The 21,510-nt window shown below is 59.8% G+C and overlaps 1 protein-coding gene across 1 annotated transcript in view; it reads right to left on the bottom strand.

Annotated features, from left to right (window-relative positions):
* NEK6 (NIMA related kinase 6) overlaps positions 1–21,510 on the bottom strand; it is a 68,208-nt gene that overhangs the window by 16,141 nt on the left and 30,557 nt on the right. Inside the window, exons 2-6 of the mRNA XM_081104152.1 lie at positions 15,258–15,376; positions 8,509–8,649; positions 7,130–7,192; positions 4,144–4,254; positions 871–979 (exon numbers count right to left, since the gene is read on the bottom strand). Coding sequence (XP_080960278.1) covers positions 871–979; positions 4,144–4,254; positions 7,130–7,192; positions 8,509–8,649; positions 15,258–15,347 — 514 coding nt within the window. The 5' untranslated portion in view covers positions 15,348–15,376. The remainder of the gene's footprint in view (positions 1–870; positions 980–4,143; positions 4,255–7,129; positions 7,193–8,508; positions 8,650–15,257; positions 15,377–21,510) is intronic.

Raw genomic sequence — 21,510 nt, 5'->3', positions numbered from 1 at the left:
CTTGCGCCTAGCATGGCGTCCGGCACACGGCAGGGACCGTGCAGGAGAACGGATGTAACAGCGAGCCAGTGCTCAGTGAGGCTGCTCGCGCCGTTCTCGGACGGGCAGTGCCCGCGGACGCTGGGAGCCCCGGTGGGATGAGTGAGGGAGGGATCCGCGAAGGCACCTGTGTGAGGCACCCGCGCCTTCCTCCCGCGCACGAGGACGCCGCTTTCGGAAGGAGGACTCCTTTGTGGGATCTCACTTCCTTCGCCCGGCCGACTCCCTCTAAGACAGCGGTTCTCAACCTGTGGGTTGCGACCCCTTTGGGGGTCGAGCGACCCTTTCACAGGGGTCGCCTAAATCCATCCTGCATATCAGATATTTACATGACGATTCATAACAGCAGCAACATGACAGTTATGAAGTAGCAACGAAAATAATGTTATGGTTGGGGGTCACCGCAACAGGAGGAACTGTGTTAAAGGGTCGCGGCGTTAGGAAGGTTGAGAACCACTGGCTTAGACCTCGAAGCCCCTTTTGAAAGGTCCCTTTACTGAGCTGCTGCCCCTGTCTCCCTGGCCAGCCCCTCCCCGCATCCTTGCTGCACCCTCCTCTGCTGGCCCCAGGCTGGTACTGGGGGCTGGCGACGATGTACCGAGCCTGGCCCCTGTGCCCTGGGGTCCAGGTAACCATCTGGCTTTTACACCCACGAGGGCGAGGCCCCTGCCATGGGGTGGAGGCATGTGTGTGCAGTGGGGCCCAGGGCCACACACGCCCACGCAGTGACCTCACCGAGGGCAGACAAGATGCTCGACACCCACTTGTCTGGGACACAAAGGGGCCAGGACTCCCCGGGGTGTCCCGGGCACCCGCGGGCGGCGCACGCACCTCGGTGCATCACGCGGCGGGAGTGCATGTGCTCCACGGCGCTGCACAGCTGCACGAAGTACTTCCACACCGTCCGCTCGGGGATCAGCCGCTTCTGCTTCTTGAAGTACTGCGGTGGGGGACAGACAGAGGGACAGGCCGGTGAGGGGCGGAGAGGCAGCGGGGGGTCCCCGTGTTCACAGCGAGACTTCGGCCCTGACTGCCCTCCGTGGCCCTCTGTGCACCCCCACTCGGGGGGGAGCTCCCTGTACGTGGGTGTCCGGTCAGCGTTGCTGAATGGAGGCCTGGGCCACACCCCGAAGGCTGCTCTCAGACACAGTGTTTCTGGAAGCCCCTGGACACATGTCCGTCTCCCTCCCCTGACCCCCACCCGACAGGGAGCGCCCTGCAGGAGTGGGCTGGCGTGGCCTCTCCCTCCCAGCGCAGCCTGGCCCAGCATGGGGACGTCCAAGCCGGGCTTGCGGGTTAAACCACAGCTGCCCCCTCCTCAGAGCTGGCAGGTCTCAGCCCACGTGATAAACACGGCGGAACCTCAGGGGAACGGCCTGGCGCTCTCAGACGGATCCCCGGTTTCGACAAGCGTTCACCTGCTTCGCTGCCTGAGAAAACACTGACTGCTCCAGAGAGCAAAACGCCCCGAACCGCCCAGGCTGCGCCACGCGGACCAGGAGCACGTCCTGCCCACAGGGCACAGGGGTATTGGGGAACACTGGCTGAGCGCCTGCCACGTGCTGGCCCTGAGCAGGGGCCTGTACCCGTCCTGCGGACGAGGACACTGAGGGCTCCGTCGCAGCCAGCGCGGGCAGTGCCAGCTGGGCCCGGGCCTCTGCCTAGAAAGCCCAGCTCAACCCTCTTCCAATGACAGCGGCGGCCACCTGACGAGGGATTGAGCTGGGGCTGGCCCTGGGCACCTCCAACTGTGGGACAGTCACAGCCGGAACCCCGGCCTGGCACTAAACGCCCCCCACCCCCCACCCAGGCCCTCCCAAGGCTCCATTCTGGGGGAGGGGCCTCCTGGGTGAGCCACCCCAGGCTCCCAGAACAGGACCCCACGCCCCCAGGGGCCACTCCAGGCTTGCGGGCTGGGCCGGGGTGTTATTTATGCCGTGATGTTAGCTGATCCTCATCACAGCATTTAAGTGGGACGCGAGGTGGTGATTTTCTAAATGTCACGGCCAATAAGCGCCGGGTGACATTTCGCGGGAAGGCGCCGGGTCTCTGGTGGGTTTGGGTGGTGGCAGTTCCCGGCTTCAGCTGTAAACAATGCTAGTGCCGTGGCTAGCGTGGTTCCCATGTGTCTCTCGGGACAGGGGTGGACACGGAAGTTCGGGGAAGGGAGAGATTTGATTTGCCCGTCACCCCTCCCGCCCCGACGGTCAGACTCCATGGATTGCGAGTGGCAAGTGGTCTGGGGTCTCCTGGGGCTGACGGTCTGGTGCCCTCACTGTGGGCCACATTCCGGGTCTCTTCTCCATCACCTCTGCTCCTCCCCCACCCCCAGCCCCCGCTGGGCACCCAGTCCTTCTTCTAGAACACAAAGCCGACCATGTTCCTTCCACCACGCGTCTCGGGAAGCTTCCCAGTGACCTCAGGGCAAGATCCCCAATTCTGAGCCGGGACCGTCCGATGCCTCCCCGTCCACACTGCTCTCCTGGACCAAGTGCTCTGTGGACCCTCCGTTTTCCATCCTCTGGGCTCTTGTACAAACGGTTCTGCCATTGGACTTGGGGTCTCCCCTCAGGTCGGCTCAGGTGTCCCCGCGCCTGGAAGCCCCTCCTGGCCGGCAGGCCTGAACTGGGCTTGTTCCCGCGGGCTCACACTGATGGTTCGCGGCTCCGCTCTGCGCCCATCCCCGCCTCGGTTAGAAGACAGCTCCCCCAGGGCAGCACCCATGGGGCAGCACCCCTTGGTCTCAGGACGGGCCTGCACACAGTGGGGGCAGGGGGCACGCGTGTTCAGTGGGAGCATGACATGTGAAGGAGAAACAGTGTGGGTGGGGGAGAAGGAAGAACTAAGACATGATAGAGCACATCTGTTCCCACCAGGGATGTGTGGAGATGAACATCCCTGCAAATGCATTAATATGTCAACGAAAATATGAAAGCAGGTGATAACAGCTCAAGCAATGCTGCTTCCCAGAGACGCCCGTATTCCTAGGAGCCAAATTTCAGAAGAGCAAGCGCCAAGCAATTGCTCAATCCCCAGCGCCTGGTGGGAATGACAGAGAATCCTCGTCTGGTTCCATTTGAAAGTGTGGCTGGGAGCTGAGCGGGGGATGGAGGGGGGTTGGGGGTGGGGGCGGGGGAGGGGGGCAGTGCTTGAGCCGGCCCACCCTTGCTCAAGAGCAGACAGTCTGGGCCTGGGAGGCAGGCGATGGGGACTCGCAATAGAAGCCTGCAGACTCATGTGAAGCCAGCAGTGAAGGCCGTGAGAGAGAAACAAGGAATAGGGCTAAGGGCTCGGGCCTGACGGTCCCACTTGGAGGCTGTGCCGCCACAGGCGGGTGCCTAAACCTCTCTGGGCTTTGCCGAGAACAGTGTGGACTCAGTGAGTGATGCTAGTGGTCGGCACACTGTGGCCCACAGTAGGTGCTCTGTCAGGGGCCGCGATGATCCCTGATCCTAGACTCATGTGGACCTGGTCCCGGCCCCCGGAGGTGGGGTGAGGGGTGGAGTGCCGGGAGGGCTGCGTGGAATGCGCAGCGAGAGCCAGGCCTGGCCCTGAGCCTGCTGTGGAACTTGGCAAGTCAATCAACTCGCGGAGACTCCTGGCCTTGCTGCTGCGTGGGAATGAGGACGCCCCTCAGGGGCTGGAGGCGCCTCAGGGAAATCATCTTGGGAACGAAATCCACTAGAGGGTCCCGGGCCTCTAAACAGAGACCTGGGCTACAGACCCAGCTCTGCGCCCTCACTGCTGGGTATCCTCGGGGAAGTCTCTTAACCTCTCTGGGCTGTTTTCCCGTCTGTAAAAGGAGGCAACTGGACCCACAAGACACTTTCCCAGATTCTGTGAGCTGGTGGGGTCTGACCTAGTGCAGGGTTCTGTGCCTGCTCCTCCTGTGAGGCAGCACAAGTGGCCATGAGCCCAAGGCAGGCTGGGACCATGGGGGTGGGAGAGGGATCCTTTCTGCCTATGGCCGGCCTTCTCACAGCACATGGGGACGGGGCCTGAGGCCTGTGGACTCAGCAAGGGGGGCTGAGTGTCCCAGAGGCCCGAGGAAGGGCTCCCTGACCCTGGGCAGCTCCGGACCCTCCTGCCCCCTGGCACCCTCACCTTGATCATTTGTGAGAGGTCGCCCGCGTCCGCCAGCTCCAGCACAATGTTCAGCTCGTTGTCCTCAATAAACGAGTCCAAGTACTTGATGATGTTCGGATGGTTCAGTTGCTGCCCAAGGAGAGAGAGAGAGAGGCACAGTCAGTGAGAGATGGTCCAGCCTTAGTGCCTGCCCCGGGCTGGCACCCCCTGGCACCCACGAACGCGGCCCTGGCATTTGCTGGAGAGGCGAGTGTCTTATGGAAAAGGCCTGTGCTTGGGTGTCAGGCGGAGCTGGGTGACGCTGGGAAAGCTGGGTGACATTCTGCATCTCAGTCTCAGTTTTCTCATCTGTAAAATGGGCGCAGTGCTGTGAAGATTCGATGAACACCTTGAAATGTCCAACAAAGTGACCAGAGGGAAGGACAGAGGGCAGGGCTGAGAGTGAAGGGCGCCTCAATATAAGGTCCCCTCTTCTTGGAATCTCTGCACCCGGGGCCTCTTGGGTCTGCCTCCCGCGCTGGGCTGCATCCCCTGTGCTCAAAAACGGCGCCCAGCCCGTGAGTATGTGAATCTGCTGTGTCCCAAACATGGCGCCTTCCTGCCCCACGCCCAGCGGCCTCGGCACTGGGAGGCCTTGGTTTTGGGTCCTGGCATGAAAATATGAACAAGTCGCCCAGTGGCCCCTCTGAGAGCGGCGTTTCCCTTTGTTTTGCAGGAAACACCTCCCGCCCTGGCACATCTTGCTGACTTCCCACGGGCGGGCGGGAGCCGGGTCAGCGGCCTGGGAAGGGGCTGGCGTGGCCCTCCCGCGGCCACAGGGCTGCCGCTGGCAGAGCACCTGGCACACACCAGTGCTACCTGAGCTCCTCCAGCATCCGCTCACCAGTTCCCCGACACCCCCGAGGACGGCACAGCTGTCACCACCCCGTTGGACAGAGGAGGGGGCTGAGGGCCCGAGCAGTCAACAGCTCGCCCACAGCCACACAGCTCGTGAGCCAGGGGCGTGCCCGCCCCTGAAGTCCACGGTCATCGGCACTCAGCTGCCCGCCCCGGCGGGCCAGTTCCCACCACGCCCGCCTGCTCCACCGCAGGGCTGTGCTCACACATTTCTGCACCCAGGGACCCGAAACAGGCGGGCTCAGCTCAGTCCACACGCGTGTGCAATTCCTTACTCGGTGTGGATGGCACACGTGTGTTCTTGGCCAAGGGTGGGGAGGCGGGGGGTGACTGGGACAGCTAGTCCTCCAGGCTGGGGAATCAGGAAGAGTCCCCACATCACAACAGGCTTCCAAAGTTGACCATCATGTAATAGTTTAAAATGTTATCTGAAGGCCCGGCCAGTGTGGATCAGTGGTTGAGGGTCGACCTATGAACCAGGAGGTCATGGTTTAATTCCTGGTCAGGGCACTTGCCCAGATTGTGGGCTCGATCCCCAGTGTGGGGCGTGCAGGAGGCAGCCGCTCAATGATTCTCTCTCATCATTGATGTTTCTATCCCTCTCCCCCTCTCCCTTCCTCTCTCTGAGGTTTGGCTCAGTGGATAGAGCAGGGGTCCTCAAACTTTTTAAACAGGGGGCCAGTTCACTGTCCCTCAGACCGTTGGAGGGCCGGACTATAGTTTAAAAAAAAAACTATGAACAAATTCCTAACCACACTGCACATATCTTATTTTGAAGTAAAAAAACCAAAACGGGAACAAATACAGTACTTGTATTTGCATGTGGCCCGCAGGCCGTAGTTTGAGGACCCCTGGGATAGAGTGTCGACCTGTGAACTGAGGGGTCCCAGGTTTGATTCCGATCAAGGGCTCATGCCTGGGTTGCGGGCTTGATACTGGGCGTGCAGGAGGCAGCCAGTCAATGATTCGCTCTCATTGATGCTTCTATTCCTCTCTTCCTCTCTGAAACCAATAAATATATATATTAAAAATGTAAATAAAATATCAAAAAAATTATGTTATTAGAGAAAAATTATGTTATTAGAAAAAAGTTATGTTATTTTGACCTGTAATAGCTGGAGTTAAGAACAGCTCCCTACAAGCCTCCCGGCTCCAGCCGTGTCACCATGACTCACCGAGACGCATCGTCACCACATGTAAGTCCTGAGTGTGGCATCAGAGGCCCACAACCTGGCCCCCAATCCTCACTGCCGGGGGTCCTGCAGCAGCTCATCTCCGCCTTCCAGGCTCTGGAACGGGCCCCGGCCTCCGCAGGGCTTCCCCTGGCTCCAGGGCCCCGAGTTGGCCAGCAGCACCCTGAAGGGTCACCCTCTGCTGCCTGCCTTGGAGCCCAGGGCAGGGCCAGGCCCGAGAGCCCAGGGCAGGGCCCGGCAGATGAGCTGCTCATTTGAAATCCCGCAGCTGTGGCTTTGAAGGACGTCCCTGCCACCAGTAGACCCCCTTTAAGAAGCTACGAAGAAAGGCTCTCCTGTTTCCCGGGAAGGGAGGAAGACGCCGAGCAAGCACCTACTGTGTGCTCTGTGGCACCAGGCCCTCTTCAGATACTATTTCATTGAATCCTCTCAATCTGCCTACATCCTTTGAGGCAGGTGTTCTCACCACCGAGCAGATGCTCAGGGGGGTAAATCACTTGCTTCAGGTCACACAGCTTGTAAATGAAGACATTGGGATTTGAACCCAGGTTCCTTGGCCTCGAGCTGCTGCTCTTCCCCCCCACCCCTCCTCCTCCGCCTCCTCCTCCCCCATCACTTCCAAGATCTCAGCAGCATCCTACACCTGGGGGTAAGGAGGGATCCCCAGGAGAGAGCAGCCCGGGCCAGGGCCAAGCCTGGCGCAGAATGTCCTGTAACCTCTGACTCTGGGGAAGCCAATGCAGGTGCCAGTGGGAAGAGGGAAGCGACCACAGATGCCACCACCGTCTGCACCCTGCACCCCCCCCCCCCAGTCAGGCCCTGGGCGGTCTGCCCTTTACACGCCCGGTCCAGTCAGCCCTGTTCCAGCTCAACGAAGGGCAGTCCACAGAGACCATCCCGCTCAGGGCTCTCACCTTCAGGAGGCCGATCTCCTTGACGCAGTCCTGCCTGGCCTTGGCGTCCATCATCTCAAATATCTTGGGCGAGAGGAAAAAGAGAAATAGGACGGTTAAAACCCCGCACCCGGTGTCCTGTTCAGCCACCTCCTTGCTGAGCGGCCCTACCCCGTGAGGACAACAGTTCTGCTTAGTGGGCCCCGCCATGAGCCAGGCGCCATGCTGCCCGCTTTAGGCTGAATCCTCAGGGAGACTCCCACGAGGCAGGAAGTACTGTCACTCACAGAGGAGGCGACTGAGGCCCGGAGAAGCCCAGGACCGGCTGAGGGCACGCGCTGAGAGGTGGCAGGCCAGGAAACACACTCAGAGCCTCAGTCTCCACCTCTGTACGTGGGGCCAACAGCCCCAGCTGGACAGAGTGAGAAGGTGACGTTCAGCCCTTGGCACCTCGACCCCTCCTGCCCCCGGCCCCAGAGCTCACTCAGGGTGGGGCCTCCCAGCGCCTTCCGACTTACAGGAGCAGAGAGACGGTGGGCAGGCCCGCAGGCTCGTCACCAAATCCCTCACGACACAAACAAACCCGGACAAAAGGAGCCCGAGAGCCCCTCCTTGGGAAACAAAGGGCAGAACGTGGTCCTTTTCTGAACAGAGGCGCCCATTTCTCCTCCGGGACCTGAAGCCGCGTGCGAGTCCAGGATCAACAAGGAAACTGATGCCAGATCTTCCAGCGGGAGGCCTCCACCCGGCTGCCACCCTGCAACCGGCTGCCACCCAGTGACTGCGCCTGAGTCGCCTCCTCTGCCCAGGCTGCTAACCTCGTCCAGGGGTTCGGGACGCTGCGGAGGAGGCAACACCATCTCCTGCAGCGAAGCAGCGTGCCAAGGGGCCCGGCGGCTCTCACTGAAATGCTTCCTGGCCAGAGTTTGCAGCTTAAAACCGTCTGCTCAACCCCCTTCTGCCCTTTAGGAGGGACATGGGGGCTGGGAGGACACTCAGCCCAGACGGACCAGCCAGTGCAGGCAGCAGGGTCCTGGGCCTAAGTCCCCCTGAGGGCCTGGCGAGTCGTTCCCTGCTCGGCACCGCTTTCCTCTTCTGGGCGGTGGGATGCTAGAACTCAGCCAGGGCTGTTGTCGAGGCTCCGTGAGCTCCCAGCAGGCCCCCGTGCACACAGTAGGTGCTCAGGGCATGCTCAGTGTTTTCCTTCACGGCTCAGATGGAACTTTCAGGAGTCCGCCTGGTTCTCTCCGTACCCAGCGAGCTGGGAACTCATTTCCCTCCTTTACAGTGGACGGCAGGGAAGGGAGGGGGTGGGGGGAGGGACTGGCCCGGGGCCGCCACGGTCAGACACAGAAGCGGGCTCCTGCAAGGCAGCTTTGACCCGTGGGTCGCTGGCTCACCTGCACCTTCTTCAGAGCCACCGTCTTCCTGTCCAGCAGGCAGGTGGCCTTGTACACCTCGCTGAACTGCCCTCGACCGATCTTCTTCTCGATCTGGAAGTCTGCCAGCGAGCAGCGGAAAGACAGGGCGTTCGGGTGCCTCTGGAGGGGGGAGAGAGGGCGTCGGCGTCCAGCCAGGCCGAGGTGGAGTGCCGCCCTTCCCGGCGCCCGTGGGTGAAGGAGGGCTCTGATCGCCACCCGCTGTCATCCTCGTCGCCCCGACCCGACCCCCGTGCGCTCCACACCCACCCCAGGTGCTCCCTGCAAGGACCCCGCTCTGCGGCTGAGAAACAGGCTGCTGGCTCCCCCACAGCCCTTATCACGCCCCTCACGATCTGATCACTGGCTTGTCGGCTACCTTCTGTCTGCCTCCCCCGCACCCCCACCTCGGGCCTCTCTGAAAGTGGGCTCCTGTCTCAGTGCCCTCCATGTCCCCTGAGCCAAGGCAAGTGCTGGGCATGTTTGTTGAATGACACATGGAATGTGCTCAGAACTGGAGCTCAGTGGGTCTTTGTGACGTCCACTGTCACTTCTGAGTGCAGCCGAAATCACACGCCCTCAGACAAAGGTGACGTCAGCGCCTGGAGGAATCACACGTCCTCCGGGAAATACGACACGCCGTCGTGTATTAGGACCTACTGTGTGTCAGTTACGGTACTGGCTGCTTAGACAGACTTTATGACTTAAATCTTCGAACAGCCTTGTAAATTATTAATCCCATTTTATAAATAAGGGGGGCACGGTCCCCCGGCCAGGCAGTGGGAGCTGGGACTTGAATGCACTGCTGGGTGACATGGGGCAGGGACCCTCCCGCGCTGGGCCTCGAAGTGTTTGGAGGATGTGACCTCCGAGGGGCCTTGCTCTGGGAAGCTGGGCTGCTTCTCCTCCGGATGAGTGCTGAGTCCCCGCACCCCCCAGGGCTGGCCCCAGAGCCCGGCTGCCCGCTCCACACCCTCCAGGAAGCTCCCAGAGGACGTGGGTGACGTCCCAGCCGGCTCGCTGCCGCTCCAGCTGCACATCTGCATATGCGATGACCCAGATTTGCATTTCCTGTCACAACCCATCCGACCTAATTAGAGGAATGAGCTCCCGTGGTGGGGCAGGTCACTGGGGCAGCAGCAGCGGGTGAGGGTGCCTCCCAGGAGGTGAACGGGGCCCCTCACCGGGCGGCCTCTGCTCGGTGGGGGGCACGGCGGGACACAGGGCTCCGGGCGCAGCCGCCTGAGCCAGCAGAGCCCTGACCCTGATTTATCTCGGGGGCTGTGAGTGGAAAAGGAGAAGGTGACCTCAGCTCTTGCCCCGAAAGGCCAGGCCGCTCTCTGCTGCCACCTCCACGGCCTTCCTTGTCCTGGGCCGGCGCTCGGCAAGCTCCACTCCTGCCCCTGCAGCCCGGGGAGGCCGTCCACAGCCCGGCCGCCTAACACCAGCCCCAGGATTCCACGAGGGTCCAGGGAGATGATATGGATTAAAAGGGTCCCTGGAGCTCTGAACCGCTGGGCAAACACGGGGCTGGGCCCGGGCAGCTCAGACCAGCGTGGTTCACAGTAAAGGTCCCGTCGGCCTTCCTGGGAAGGCTCATCTGATGCTGTGGACGGCCCGTTCGGTCTGGGCCCGGACCGGCTCCTGGGGAAAATGAACAACCTCCAGGGACACTGGGGCCCTGCGCTTGGATTCAAGTCCAAGTTCTGCCACTTCCTGGCTGTAAACCTTGGGCAAGCCCTTCTGGGCCTCGGTTTCCTTATCTGTAACCCCAGGGGGTTCAACAGGTTAATGAATGGAAGCACGCGGCACGCAGGAAAGGCTGTGTGTGGCTGGTGTTGGCGGTGGCATCGCAGATGTCTGTAGAACAGCAGCGCCTACTTCCCAGGCGGCTGGGACGGATGGACGGACGGAGGCAGGGTGTGTATAGCACCTGACCTGGCCAACGCCTGGCCCAGGACACAGTGCAGGGCGTCCTCACCACCGTCCTCATCCCCACAAGGGTCTGCCCTGAGGGGGTGCCCAGCTCTGGGCTCTTTAGCTGTGAAAACGAAAATGAATTTTACATGATAAGGATAAGACCAACGGCCTATCATTTCCGCGATGTGGGATGTGGTGCTGGATGTTTAAAGTTTGCCATCTCACATAGCCTTCATGGCCCCATTTCACAGATGAGGAAACTGAGGCTCAGAGAGGTCATTGACCCAATGTCACCTGGCTGTAGTCAAGCAGTGACCTCTGAGACTGTGAGCCAAGGAACTGCGCTCCCCTTGCCTCGCTTCGCCATGGGCACCAAAGGTCATTTCTGACTCCTCCTCCGCTTTTCCTGGGTGGGAGACCTTTAGTTCTCCCCCAGAGGTAGAGGAGCGGGGGTGGAGGGCTGGGTAGGCAGTGGGGATGCTGACCCAGGCTCTGCTGCCAGCTGCAGGGGCCCGAGGGAGGAGGCCTGTGATGCCCAGGAGGCCACACCATCTCAGAGAGAGGGGGGCCTCTGGAAGCAACTCTGGAGGTCTGGCTAAGGAGCCAAGAAGACGGCCCAGGTCCCTGAGTCACCTCTGTCCCCAGCCCACCCTCCCAAGGAATGCTGCCAGGCTTCTCGGGCCAAAGCCCACCGTACAGGGAAGGGGGTATCTTGGACACCCCCACCCCAGAGAGCTTGGAGAAACCCAGCTTTCTTCTCCAAGTCCCATCAAATTAGGCCACAAATGCCCCCCCCCCCCCCCCCCGTGCTAATTGGAGTTAAAAATGTTTGAACCACAATAAGCCTTGGCCATCGACAAATTCTTCTTCTTTTTTTCAAACAGGAGCATAAAATTACATGTTAAAAGTATAAAAATGCATTCGCCCAATTAATTTCCTGAAATCTCATTAAAAAATTTAGCCTGACTAAGTCAGACTTCTGACCTGAATTTTAATCGTCTTTACACTGGATGGGTCTTTTCCCCCCGATATTTGCAATGCATCATTAATTTTAAGGCAACCGTTTCTGGGATTTTAGAAAGCACACTTCATCAGAATGACATTTCCTGTAAACCAAGTTCACCTTTAAAGACATCTGACATCGTGTGTAAGGAACGTGGGACCTGCGTATATGGCAACGCGTTTCAAATCCACGCTGCACGAAAGGGCACGATTTACAGAAAGTCCATATCCTCAGGCTCTAAGGAGGCCAGCCCCCCTCGGCTCTTCACGATCTGGCTCATTTCAAACTCAAGAAGGTGCACACGGGCCACGCGACGGCAGTGACGCCGGCCTCTGCGCCTCCCAAGCTAACGGGCGAGTCATGTATCGCAGCGTCGCCCCCACCCCTGCAGACTGGAGCCCCGAATAAGACCTACTGCTCTGAGCTGGTGGAAGGAGGGGAGGAGGTAGGTGCAACCACCACTGTGACTTCCTCGTCCGGACATCTACACGCAGCACCATGGGAACAGCGAGTGAGATGCCCGAAGCGTGGAAGACGTCTGATGACAAAACCTAAGGCATCTCCATTGTTGAGGCTCCCCAGGCCGACCCTCATTAACGGAGCTCGGAGCTCGGAGCGAGCTGAGCTTAATTAAACATGCGGACGGGAGACTGGAATCAGCTCCCAATGACGGACAAGCAAAGACTTGAAGGGTGAAGCCACACAGAGCAGCAGCCATCACCCAGCGGCTGGGCACATCCTGGACTTCCCTCTCCCTCCTCCCTTCAGTCACCAAAAGCAGGTGGTTTTTCCCCTGGACGTCTCTGAAATCTTCGCCCCGTGTCCAGCCTGGTTAAGGCTTAGGCATCGTCTCACCTCCTCGCCTCCTTTTCCCACCTTCCCTGCGCCTCGAGCCTCAGCTACCAGAGATCTAAAACCTCAACCCCAGTCAACTTCAAACCCACAATTGGGCCCCCTATCGACTGAAGAATCAATTCCAAATGACACAGCACGGAGTCCAAGCCTTTCGTCACGACTGCTCATTCTACGTTATCTAAGCACCGGGATTTCAACCCTCGTCTAACCCGATGGTCCTGCACCTTCAGGTCTGGCTCATCCCTCTTCCTGGAACACGCAGATCGAAGGCAAAAATGAGACAAGCACTTGCTGAATTTACAACAAAGCAAACACTTCTTGAACGTTAATGGCCATCGATATTTGGACATTAAATCTTATCTAACGACTATCGTTGGCTTGGGAATATTTTCCTAACGGTTTGGGCCTGTGCAATGCTGTCCTCATCTCCTGCAAAGTCAGGCACGTTCCTCTCTCTCGGAACAGTGCCGGATACGGCGGAACTTGGCACAGCCCGAGCAGGTCTGCAAAGACTTTCCAGATGGAAGACGCATTAGCCAGGGCTTTCTCAGGCAAGAACACCGTCCTCCTGCTTGGAAATTCATGTGCTTCTTACTGGGTCAGCTGAGCCTTGCCTTTCATTCCTGATGAAAATGCTCTGCAGCAACTTGGCAAAAATCATAAAGCAAAATGCTTTTTATCAACTGCATTCATTCATTCATTCATTCATTCAAAACCTTAATAAAGGCAGGCATGTTCAGCTTTCCCAATTACTAGTATATATGAATTTCACACATAATTCTGCTGTGTTAGCAAACATTTTCATATGCTGGTAGCTCTCAGAACTGGAAAGCTCCTTGAAATGAACAAACCATGTGTCTTGGGCACAGAAGGTTATTAAAAATCAGAGGGCTAACTTGTTCTATCTGCATTGGGGTTATTTCCAGCTCTGGGCTCTTTAGCTGTGAAAACGAAATTAAATTTTAGAATATCACAATGAGATCAATGACTTCCCATTTCCGTAACACCCACGATGCTAGGTGCCATGCTGGATGTTTAAAGTATACCATCTCACTCAGTCTTCATGGCCCCATTTTACAGATGAGGAGACTGAGGCTCAGAGAGGTCACTGACCAACGTCACCTGATGGTGAGGGATGGAGTTGGGAACTGAACCCAGTCCGGTCCAGCATGCAGCATTCTTGCTGTCGTGGAGCCTCGCTCCTTCCTCTAAGAATGATTTTGGGGAAACAGCAATGCCTCCCACCATAAAGGAAAATGCCCCCGCCATCAGTTTCAGTGTTTCTATGTCCTGAAATAGGCAAGGTTCAGGCCCCGATATCTCCTCAGATGGCATTTAAATTCCAGGCGAGGCGACAGGAAGTGCCAGACTGTCCTTTGTCCAACCCAACCGTCCGCAGACCCAGCGTCAACACCACTGTTCTTCCTGGTACTGCACACCCGGCCAGATGCTGGCAGCACTGGGGCATCTTCCCCGACAGGCGCTGGCCAACGCTGAGTAATCGGATCTAATTACACTTAACTATGTCATTACCACTCCAACATGGGCGACGAGACGCCATGGCCGATGCTGCCACCGCTGCCCAGCGCGTCCTTGTTCGTGAAATAATTACGGGGCTCTCTCCTCTGCCAAACGAGGCTATAATTAACCCTAATTGCTTGAAATGCAACTGGCTAATTCTGGGAGATTAATCAAGGGGGACTCGATTGTTAGTGAATGACTTAATATGACAAATTGCTACATTACCCGAGGAGGCCCCGCTGCCCCAGCATCGCTGAGATGTCCTGGTGGACTCTGGACCAGCAGTGTCCACGGGCTGCCCAGATTGCTGGGATCCACCTCCCCAAATCCGTCTAGGAAATGGGCCTCTGCATCTCAGCCAGTGACAGAAATGGAGAGTGTAGATGCGCTTGGACCCTTGTGCACTTGTGTGTATGTGCACATGTGCGCGCGCACACACAAACACAGTTTTTCCTAGTTCATATGTCGCCTCTGCGTGAATCTGGCTTTGGGTCAGGTGCCTCGTTGGAGCTTCACTGGCTCTGAGTTTCTTCTGCATTCTTTCCTGTCTGACCCTCCCATGAGACTGCGTGCTGGGTCAGAGCAGACGTGGGTCGTGTGCGTCCTGGGTGCACTACACGTATGTGCAGTGTATTAACTCAGCAGGCATGAGGGGCTCCAGAGGACTCTCTAAGGAGGGAAGGAGACCCAGGATCCAGTCCCCCAGTGGGATGTGCTCATGGCCGGGACCCAGGGCCTGGGCACACGTGTGGAAGCAGCACAGAGGAGGGGCTGGGGTGGAGCAGCAAGGCTCCCCAGAAGCAGTGGCGTTTCTGAGGCTGGAGGAGGAGTTGGGGAGGGCACTCCAGGCCCAGGGAACAGCCTGGGGTGTGCGAGCAGCTCAGAACCCCAAAAGCTGTCTTCAGAAAAGCTGTGCAAGTCTGCCTGGCTCTCCGAGGTCTCCACGAGGGTGAGGCAGGTGGAAGGAAACCTGTGATTCTTCGCTTTGCAGGTTCTGGATAAAGAGGCTGAAAGGGTCACAGTCCCGACCAGGAGGGAGGCAGACTTCGGCCCAGAGTAAGGAACTTCTTTCTGACCCCAAGTTCTCCCTGCCCGTTTCCCCGCACCCTCCTTCCTCCTCGGCGCTTCTACAAGCCCCTCTATGCCCATCCTTCTCAGCAGCACTGATCCCTCTGAGACAAAGCGGTTCCATTCACATGGGAATACCCAGGGGCAGGCCCAGCGCCTGGCATCCCACCCAGAGATGCTTCTCTGAGTGCCGCTGGAGGAAATGAAGGGCTGGCTGGGTTAGGCGGTGAGCTCTGCTCCCATCGCTGGAAACGTGCGACAGGAGGCTCTGTCTGGGGGCTGCCCCCGTTGGCCAGGGCGAAGCAGCCTCAGGGATGTGTCCCTGGGGGACTCCAAGGCCCTGCAGAGAGAGGAAAGGGCTTACCTGTGGGTCAGGAGGGTGCGCGGGCCCCGGGGTGTGGCAAAGGCTGTTGGGGTTCCCTCCGTGGGGCATGTGGCTGGGCTGTCCTGCCATCCTGCATGCCAGCCTCACAAGGGCACGGGCTGCAAAAGAAAACAAGGGCTTCTTATGTATCTGCCCGTGCATTCTCTCCTCCTGACAGCCCCTGGACGGAGGAAGTGCCTTCACTGGCCCCATCTTACAGGTGTGTGAGTTGAGGCGCACAGCAGTTAAGTACCCTGCCCGAGGCCACCCAGCTCAGAAGTGGCAGGGCTAGGACTCGACACCCTGTGTGACACACTTTCCCTCCATTATGCTGTTCTCTTAGGTTGCTAGGATTGTCCCTAATCGACAGAGGGGACACTGAGGCTCTACAGGGAAAAGTCTAAAAGGTGGCCCCAGCCAGCCAGGGGGCACCAGGTTCAACCCCACTTGTGTCAGACTCCAAAGCCTAGTTCTGTCCACATCGCTGTCCTCCAAGCCTCTTGGGGGTAGTTCTACACCCTTGCCCCCCAACATCAGTCCCACATAAACCCCGGCTGGCAGCCTGGGTGGTCAGGAGAGGCAGACCCTCGAGTCAGACCACAAGCAGCAGCTGCAGGAAGGGCCCTGCGTCCCCATCCCTGCCGGGCCCGGTGCACCAATCACGGGAAGGCCAAGGCCATGGGTCCCTCTCACAGTCCTGCTCAAGCCTCTGGGCACCAGGGAGCAACCCTCTCAACCTCCAGGGCTTGTCACATCAGAGGGTCCCCAAGAGCTCGGATGCTAGTCACCAGTTGCCATAGTAACCGCAGCAGCCGTCCCTGAGTGCCACCAGGCACCCAGGCCTGAGCTGAAGGCCTTCTGAGTATCACCCCCAACATCCCTTCCACTCCTGGGGTCACAGGCAGCCTCTCAGCTCCCAGCAGACAAGCACCCCCGGGCAGGGGTGGGGGCGCAGGTGCACAGAAGCAGCTGTGAGGCCGCAGGAGGACACACCCAGCCCCGTGACCCTCTGGGTGCAAGGGGAGCGGCCTCAGAGGAGGAGGACGGGCCTTCATTCACCCCGAGCATTTTGCCGGACCTTCGGGTCCAGGGCCCCTCCTCCCGCGTCCTCGGCAGGCCCAGCTCCTCCCTCTCACACCTTCCACCTGCGTTTTCGGAGAACGCTGCTCTCCAGCCCGCACAGGAGATGGCAGGGGGCAAGGCCACATGGAGCAGGCGGCGTGACAGGGACTGCAGGTCCACACCACCCCGGCTGGCAGGGCGCCGCCCGAGGAGCCTCCTGCCCAGCCCGGCCCGGCCCCTGCGGGCTCCTGTCTGTGGCGTTGCCCAAACTCAACCAGTTTTGACTTCCACACACAGCGCTGTATGTGGTTCATCCTAATGTGTACACACGGAGGTAGAGCTCTTGCTGTCTCCTTTTTCTTATCTCAAATCAGTGTCACGGTGAGGGCACAGCGACGCTATGCCTGTTCTTCGGAGGCCTCTGTCCCCGCACGCACACCCCTGACTGCCTGATCGCTGGGCCTCCAGGGCCTGGGACCCTCCCCACCACGCCCTCCTCCTCTGCCTGGGCCGCTGAGGCCGCTTCCTGAAATGCAGATGGGACCGCAGTCCCCTCAGCATCTGCCCACCATCTGTGCCCGCCTCCGCCTCCGCATGGAGCACTCCCCCCCAGGTGACACGGTGAGAACCTGGGTACGAAAGGCCCCAGGATAAACAGATAAACACGAGCAGCTTCCCGAGGCAGCGCTGTTTCTCAGGGGGGACATGTGTGCGACAATAAACCGGATACAGAGGGAACGGAATGTAAAATGCGCATGAATTTTAAGATAAAACCCGAGGCTCCTGCAGGCTCTGCAGCTGCTTGGGGCTGCACCCCCAGACCCCTCGGGGTGACATGTTCACCGTCCTCTGCCCTTAGGGGGGCCTCTGGGAAAGGTGGGAGAGCTGTCTTCAGCAGGAAGGTTCTGTCTTTATCGCAGAAGCACTGGCAGGGCCCGCGGTGCCTCGCTCACCTGCTCACCTGCTCACAGACCTCACGTGCACCCTCCCTGGCTTCCCCTTCCCTCGTCCCACCTCACACAGCCTCTGTGGCCAGCCAACCTGGGTTTGTGTCGTGACCCTGTCGCTCCCCAGCGGGGACCTTGGGCAAGTCACATGGGTCAGAAACCTAGGAGGTATTTGCGAAGGTCACTCCCCACATCCCCACCTGGCACCCCCACAGCTGAGCTCAGAGGCAGCGGCCTACACGCCCTCAGGAGCTTCTCAGGCGCCCCCAGCTCCTCACACAGGAGCAACGTGAGCCCCCCCCTCCCCCCGAGGCCCCATCAGAAATAGTCATGATCAGCCAACAGCCGTGTGCACTCGCTATGCCGGCCCTGCTCCCTACACTTCAGCTGTCAGCCCATCTCATTTGAACAATTCCACCGAATAGGGTCTCTTATGGTCCCATTTTACAGATGAGAAAACCGAAGCACAAGGAGGCTACGAGATGTGCCCAGATCACACAATCACAGGCCGAGGAGCCAGGGCTCAAACCCACAAAAGCATCTTTGCGCCAAACCTCCATGTTGCGCTCCTCACAGCCCGTCCCAGCATCCTCCTCCCGTCCAGGGACTCCCCGCTGAACGAGAATGAGATCTGTGCTGAGTGGGCCACGAGGGCCACTCCCCACCACGAGGGCCATGGTCCTTGCCCTCTGGGACGGCACCAGCTGCTACAGCTCTGCTGTCCACGCACCTCTCCTGCCAGGCCCTGGGCTGTGGTGAATGATGTTCCCGAGAGCCTGTCTGTCTAGAATGGAAGGTGCTGCACCACGCTCCCCAGCGAGGGGGAGGGGCCTTTGTTCCAGAAAAGCAGCAGCCAAGGAGGACCCCGCAAGCCACAGCCCCCCCAGTGCCAGAGAGGGGCCACGACAAAGGGGCAGAGGCGGGGAGGGAGGGCAAGGCAATGAGGCTCTGAGCTCCCAGGGGGCCAGGTCTTTCCCTGGGGCTGCTGGCAGACCCATCTCACCACGAGGAATCGGGCTCAGGCTCAGAGGGGAGGCTCAAGGTCGTGTCTTGAGTGAGCTACGGAGGGGCAGGTGAACCCAGGCAGGCCTCGCTGACTCCCAAGCCCCCGCCCCCTCCCTCGGTCCCAGAGTCTCTAGAAAATTTCAGAGAATTTTTGTTCTTTTTTGTCTACACTTCAACAGAAACCCGACCCTTTTATCCCAGAAATTTCCTGCCAGAAACTGCTTCTTAGGGGGCTCAGACGCAGAAAGATCAAGACAAAGGGACTGGGAGGGAGGACATGGAGAGCCGGGCAAGGAACCACAGCGCAGGCCGGCGCCTCCGGGTAACGCAGGGAGCTGCCGCTGCCGGGCGCCTGCCAAGCTGCTGAACAATGAAGAACCGGCTGCCAAGCCCAAGTCAGGGGCCAAAAATCCGTGGAATGTGAGGCCCAGAGCCGCAGGCCACACCGAGCGCCACCTCAGGGAGGGCCTTTCTTTGCCGGGAGTGAGGGTCCTGCATCTCCAAGGCGCTGTGGGCGCAGTGTGGCTCCCCGGCCTGGGCTCGGGATGTGTGTGTATGTGTGTGTGTGTGTGTGTGTGCGCGCGCGCATGCCATGTCTACCAGACTCCCAGGGACTGAATCAGGAGGAGCCCAGGGGTTATTTGGGATGGGCAACCTTTAAGTACTCAGTTTCCTCGTCTGGAAAATGGGGGCAATAGTAAATCCCATCTCTGAGGGCAACTGAGAGGATTAAACATGTTAACAGACACGAACGCCTGAGAACAGAGCCTGGCACACGCACCGGCCCCGAGGCTTTAGCTGCTCCACTGCCGCCAGGGCTGACCATGGGCAACGGGGAGTGGTCGCCTCCACGTGCCAGATGGGAGCTGGGGCTCAGAGACGGGCGTGGTCTTGCCCCGGGTCACACAGCTGGGAGGGACAGAGCAGGGCTGGGGGACCCCAGGCCGGGCTCTGCCTCCTGCACGGCGTGGCCTCTGTGAGATGACTCCGGAGCCAACACCTGCATCACCTCCGGGCACTGCGGCCACCTCTGCCACGCCCCTGCCCGGCTCCTCCCCCTGGCCTTTGACAAGGCTCTTCCTACTGCAGGGAGTGACCCCCGGGGGACGCGGGGACTTGGGCTTAATCCTAGAACGGATCAACTCCCGCTGGGCAGGGCTCTGAGGTCACCCGAGTGGCTTTTCTGACTAAGACTGCTGTCTGGCCTTTGCCTCCCAATTTCTGGAAACTTCAGCTAGGGAGAGTCTGTCCGTCCTTTGTGCCCGCCAAATGCCACACCTCGTGGAGGCCGGCGGCTCCCCGGGGCCCTTACCCTCCCAGGGCCAGATGACCCAAGACACCAGGAGGCTCAGGCCAAGGACCGGGCCTGGGGCAGGGTGGGGGTACGTGCATGAGGGGGGTGGGTGTCGTGGGGCTTCTGGAAGTGCATTCTTATACCATGTGGGCGCAAGCGTTTGTCACTTTGCTCCCAAGCCCTGAGTGGAAACGGCGTGTCCCTGCCCTTTCCTGCACGTGTGTGTGCAGGCGGTCAGGGTCATCGGCGACCACGAGGCTGAGTCCAGCCGGTGCTCAGTGCGTCCACTGAGGCAGGGGCGCCACTGCCCTTGTTTGGGGGTGAAGGTGGCGAAGGCGGACAGGTTCTGCCAAGCCCTCGGGAGAGCCACCCAGACGTCCTTGGAGGCTCGGCCGCAGCTGCCACCGGACCCTGTGCCGGTTTCTCAGAGGGAGGCCCCTTCTCAGCCCTTCCGGCTCATGAGCAGCATCACGGGCTCATTTCCCAAAGCAGGAAGCCCCCTCCTGACTTCACACCCTCCCCGACACACACCCAGTTTTCTTTCCCCCAAACGAGGGACCCAACACCATGCAGGCCCCTGCGGCTGTTTCCACTTGACCAGCAGGCTCCTGGCGGCCAGTGCCAGGGATGGGTGCCCACTGCCCGGGGCCTTGGCCAGCTGGGAGAGGGCCGTGCCACAGGCCTGCCCTGCCCAACGCACCCCTCCGCAGTGGCGATCTAAGGCCCAGCGAGGAGACGGCAGCTCCAGCCGGGCCCCTGGTGGTGTCAAGGCCGGACCAGCTTCAGCGTCAGCCAACATCCTTACCAAGCAGCCCCCCTGAGCTCAGTGACTTGTTATCTTCCAAGAAGCCATCACCCCCATTTTGCAGATGGGAAAATAGAGGCTCCAGGGAGTCCCAGGTGGCTGTTATCTGCCTTATGCGAGGCAGAAGGGAAGGTTCAGACCAGGTAACGGAGGGGCCCATGGCCACATAGCGGGCAACAGGGGGAAGTAACACTTGAAACCAAGTCTGTCTGATGCCCCCAGTCCACGCTGCCTTGGAAGAGAGCATGAGTGAATGGATGAGCTGTGGCTCCGGCCGCCCCCCCGTCCCCGCCCCAGCCTCCCTTCTCTTCTGGTCTTGGGATGAGCAGCCGTTACCCATTCATCACTTGACAGGAAGCAGCCAGCTCTCAGACCAGAGTCACGGGGGCCTGGGAGCTGTAGGGGAGCAGCCACAGCTGGTATCTGGTTTCCTGAATGGTCCTGTGGCCCCTCAGCCCGCCCCCACCAAAGCCACACTTGCTGCTCAGATTCCTGGGCCCCATAACCAGCAGGAGCCTGGCTTCTCTTAGACAGGGGGCCACAAGCAGCCCTGCAGAGAGGTCCCTAACCCCTCCTGGGGCAGCGGGCCTCCCACGTGGGCCTGCAGAACCTGGAGGCCACAGCTGAGGGGCGATGCCCACCCAGACGATGGGCCTTTCTTCCCGCTCAGCTCACTCCCCCAGCACCACCAGCTCGCCTCTCCTCACCCATTACCCACCCCCCTCCTCTCTCTCCAGAGCTCCAGATCCCAACCACAAAAGCCACCGGCACCAAAGACTCACTGGCCCAAACTGGAGTTTTTGCCTGACCTTCCCAAGTCCCCATCTTAGCGACGGGTCACCTGTCTGCCCCGGGATTTGGCAGGAACCCAGACTCACCCCACCCCACACCTCGCCCTCCCTCGGTCCACAGCTGGACTCCATCCAGTTCTGCCGATTCTTTCCCCAAATGAGTCTGCACTCACCCAGAGCCCCTGCCCTGTGCTGGCCTGGCCCTTTCTCAGCGGGTCCAGTGACCCAACTACTTCCAGGCCACCGTGGGAAAGAGCCCCTCTCCAGCACACAAATCCCAACCAGCCGATCCCCACCCCGAGCTCCCCAGGGGTGTCCCACACGACTGAGAAGGCACTGCAAGCTCTGC

The sequence above is a fragment of the Myotis nattereri genome (genome assembly GCF_964212035.1).
Source record: "Myotis nattereri genome assembly, chromosome: 12".
Taxonomy (NCBI): domain Eukaryota; kingdom Metazoa; phylum Chordata; class Mammalia; order Chiroptera; family Vespertilionidae; genus Myotis; species Myotis nattereri.
The sequence above is the reverse complement of the archived record's forward strand: the minus strand, read 5'-3'. Positions and strand labels throughout refer to the sequence as shown.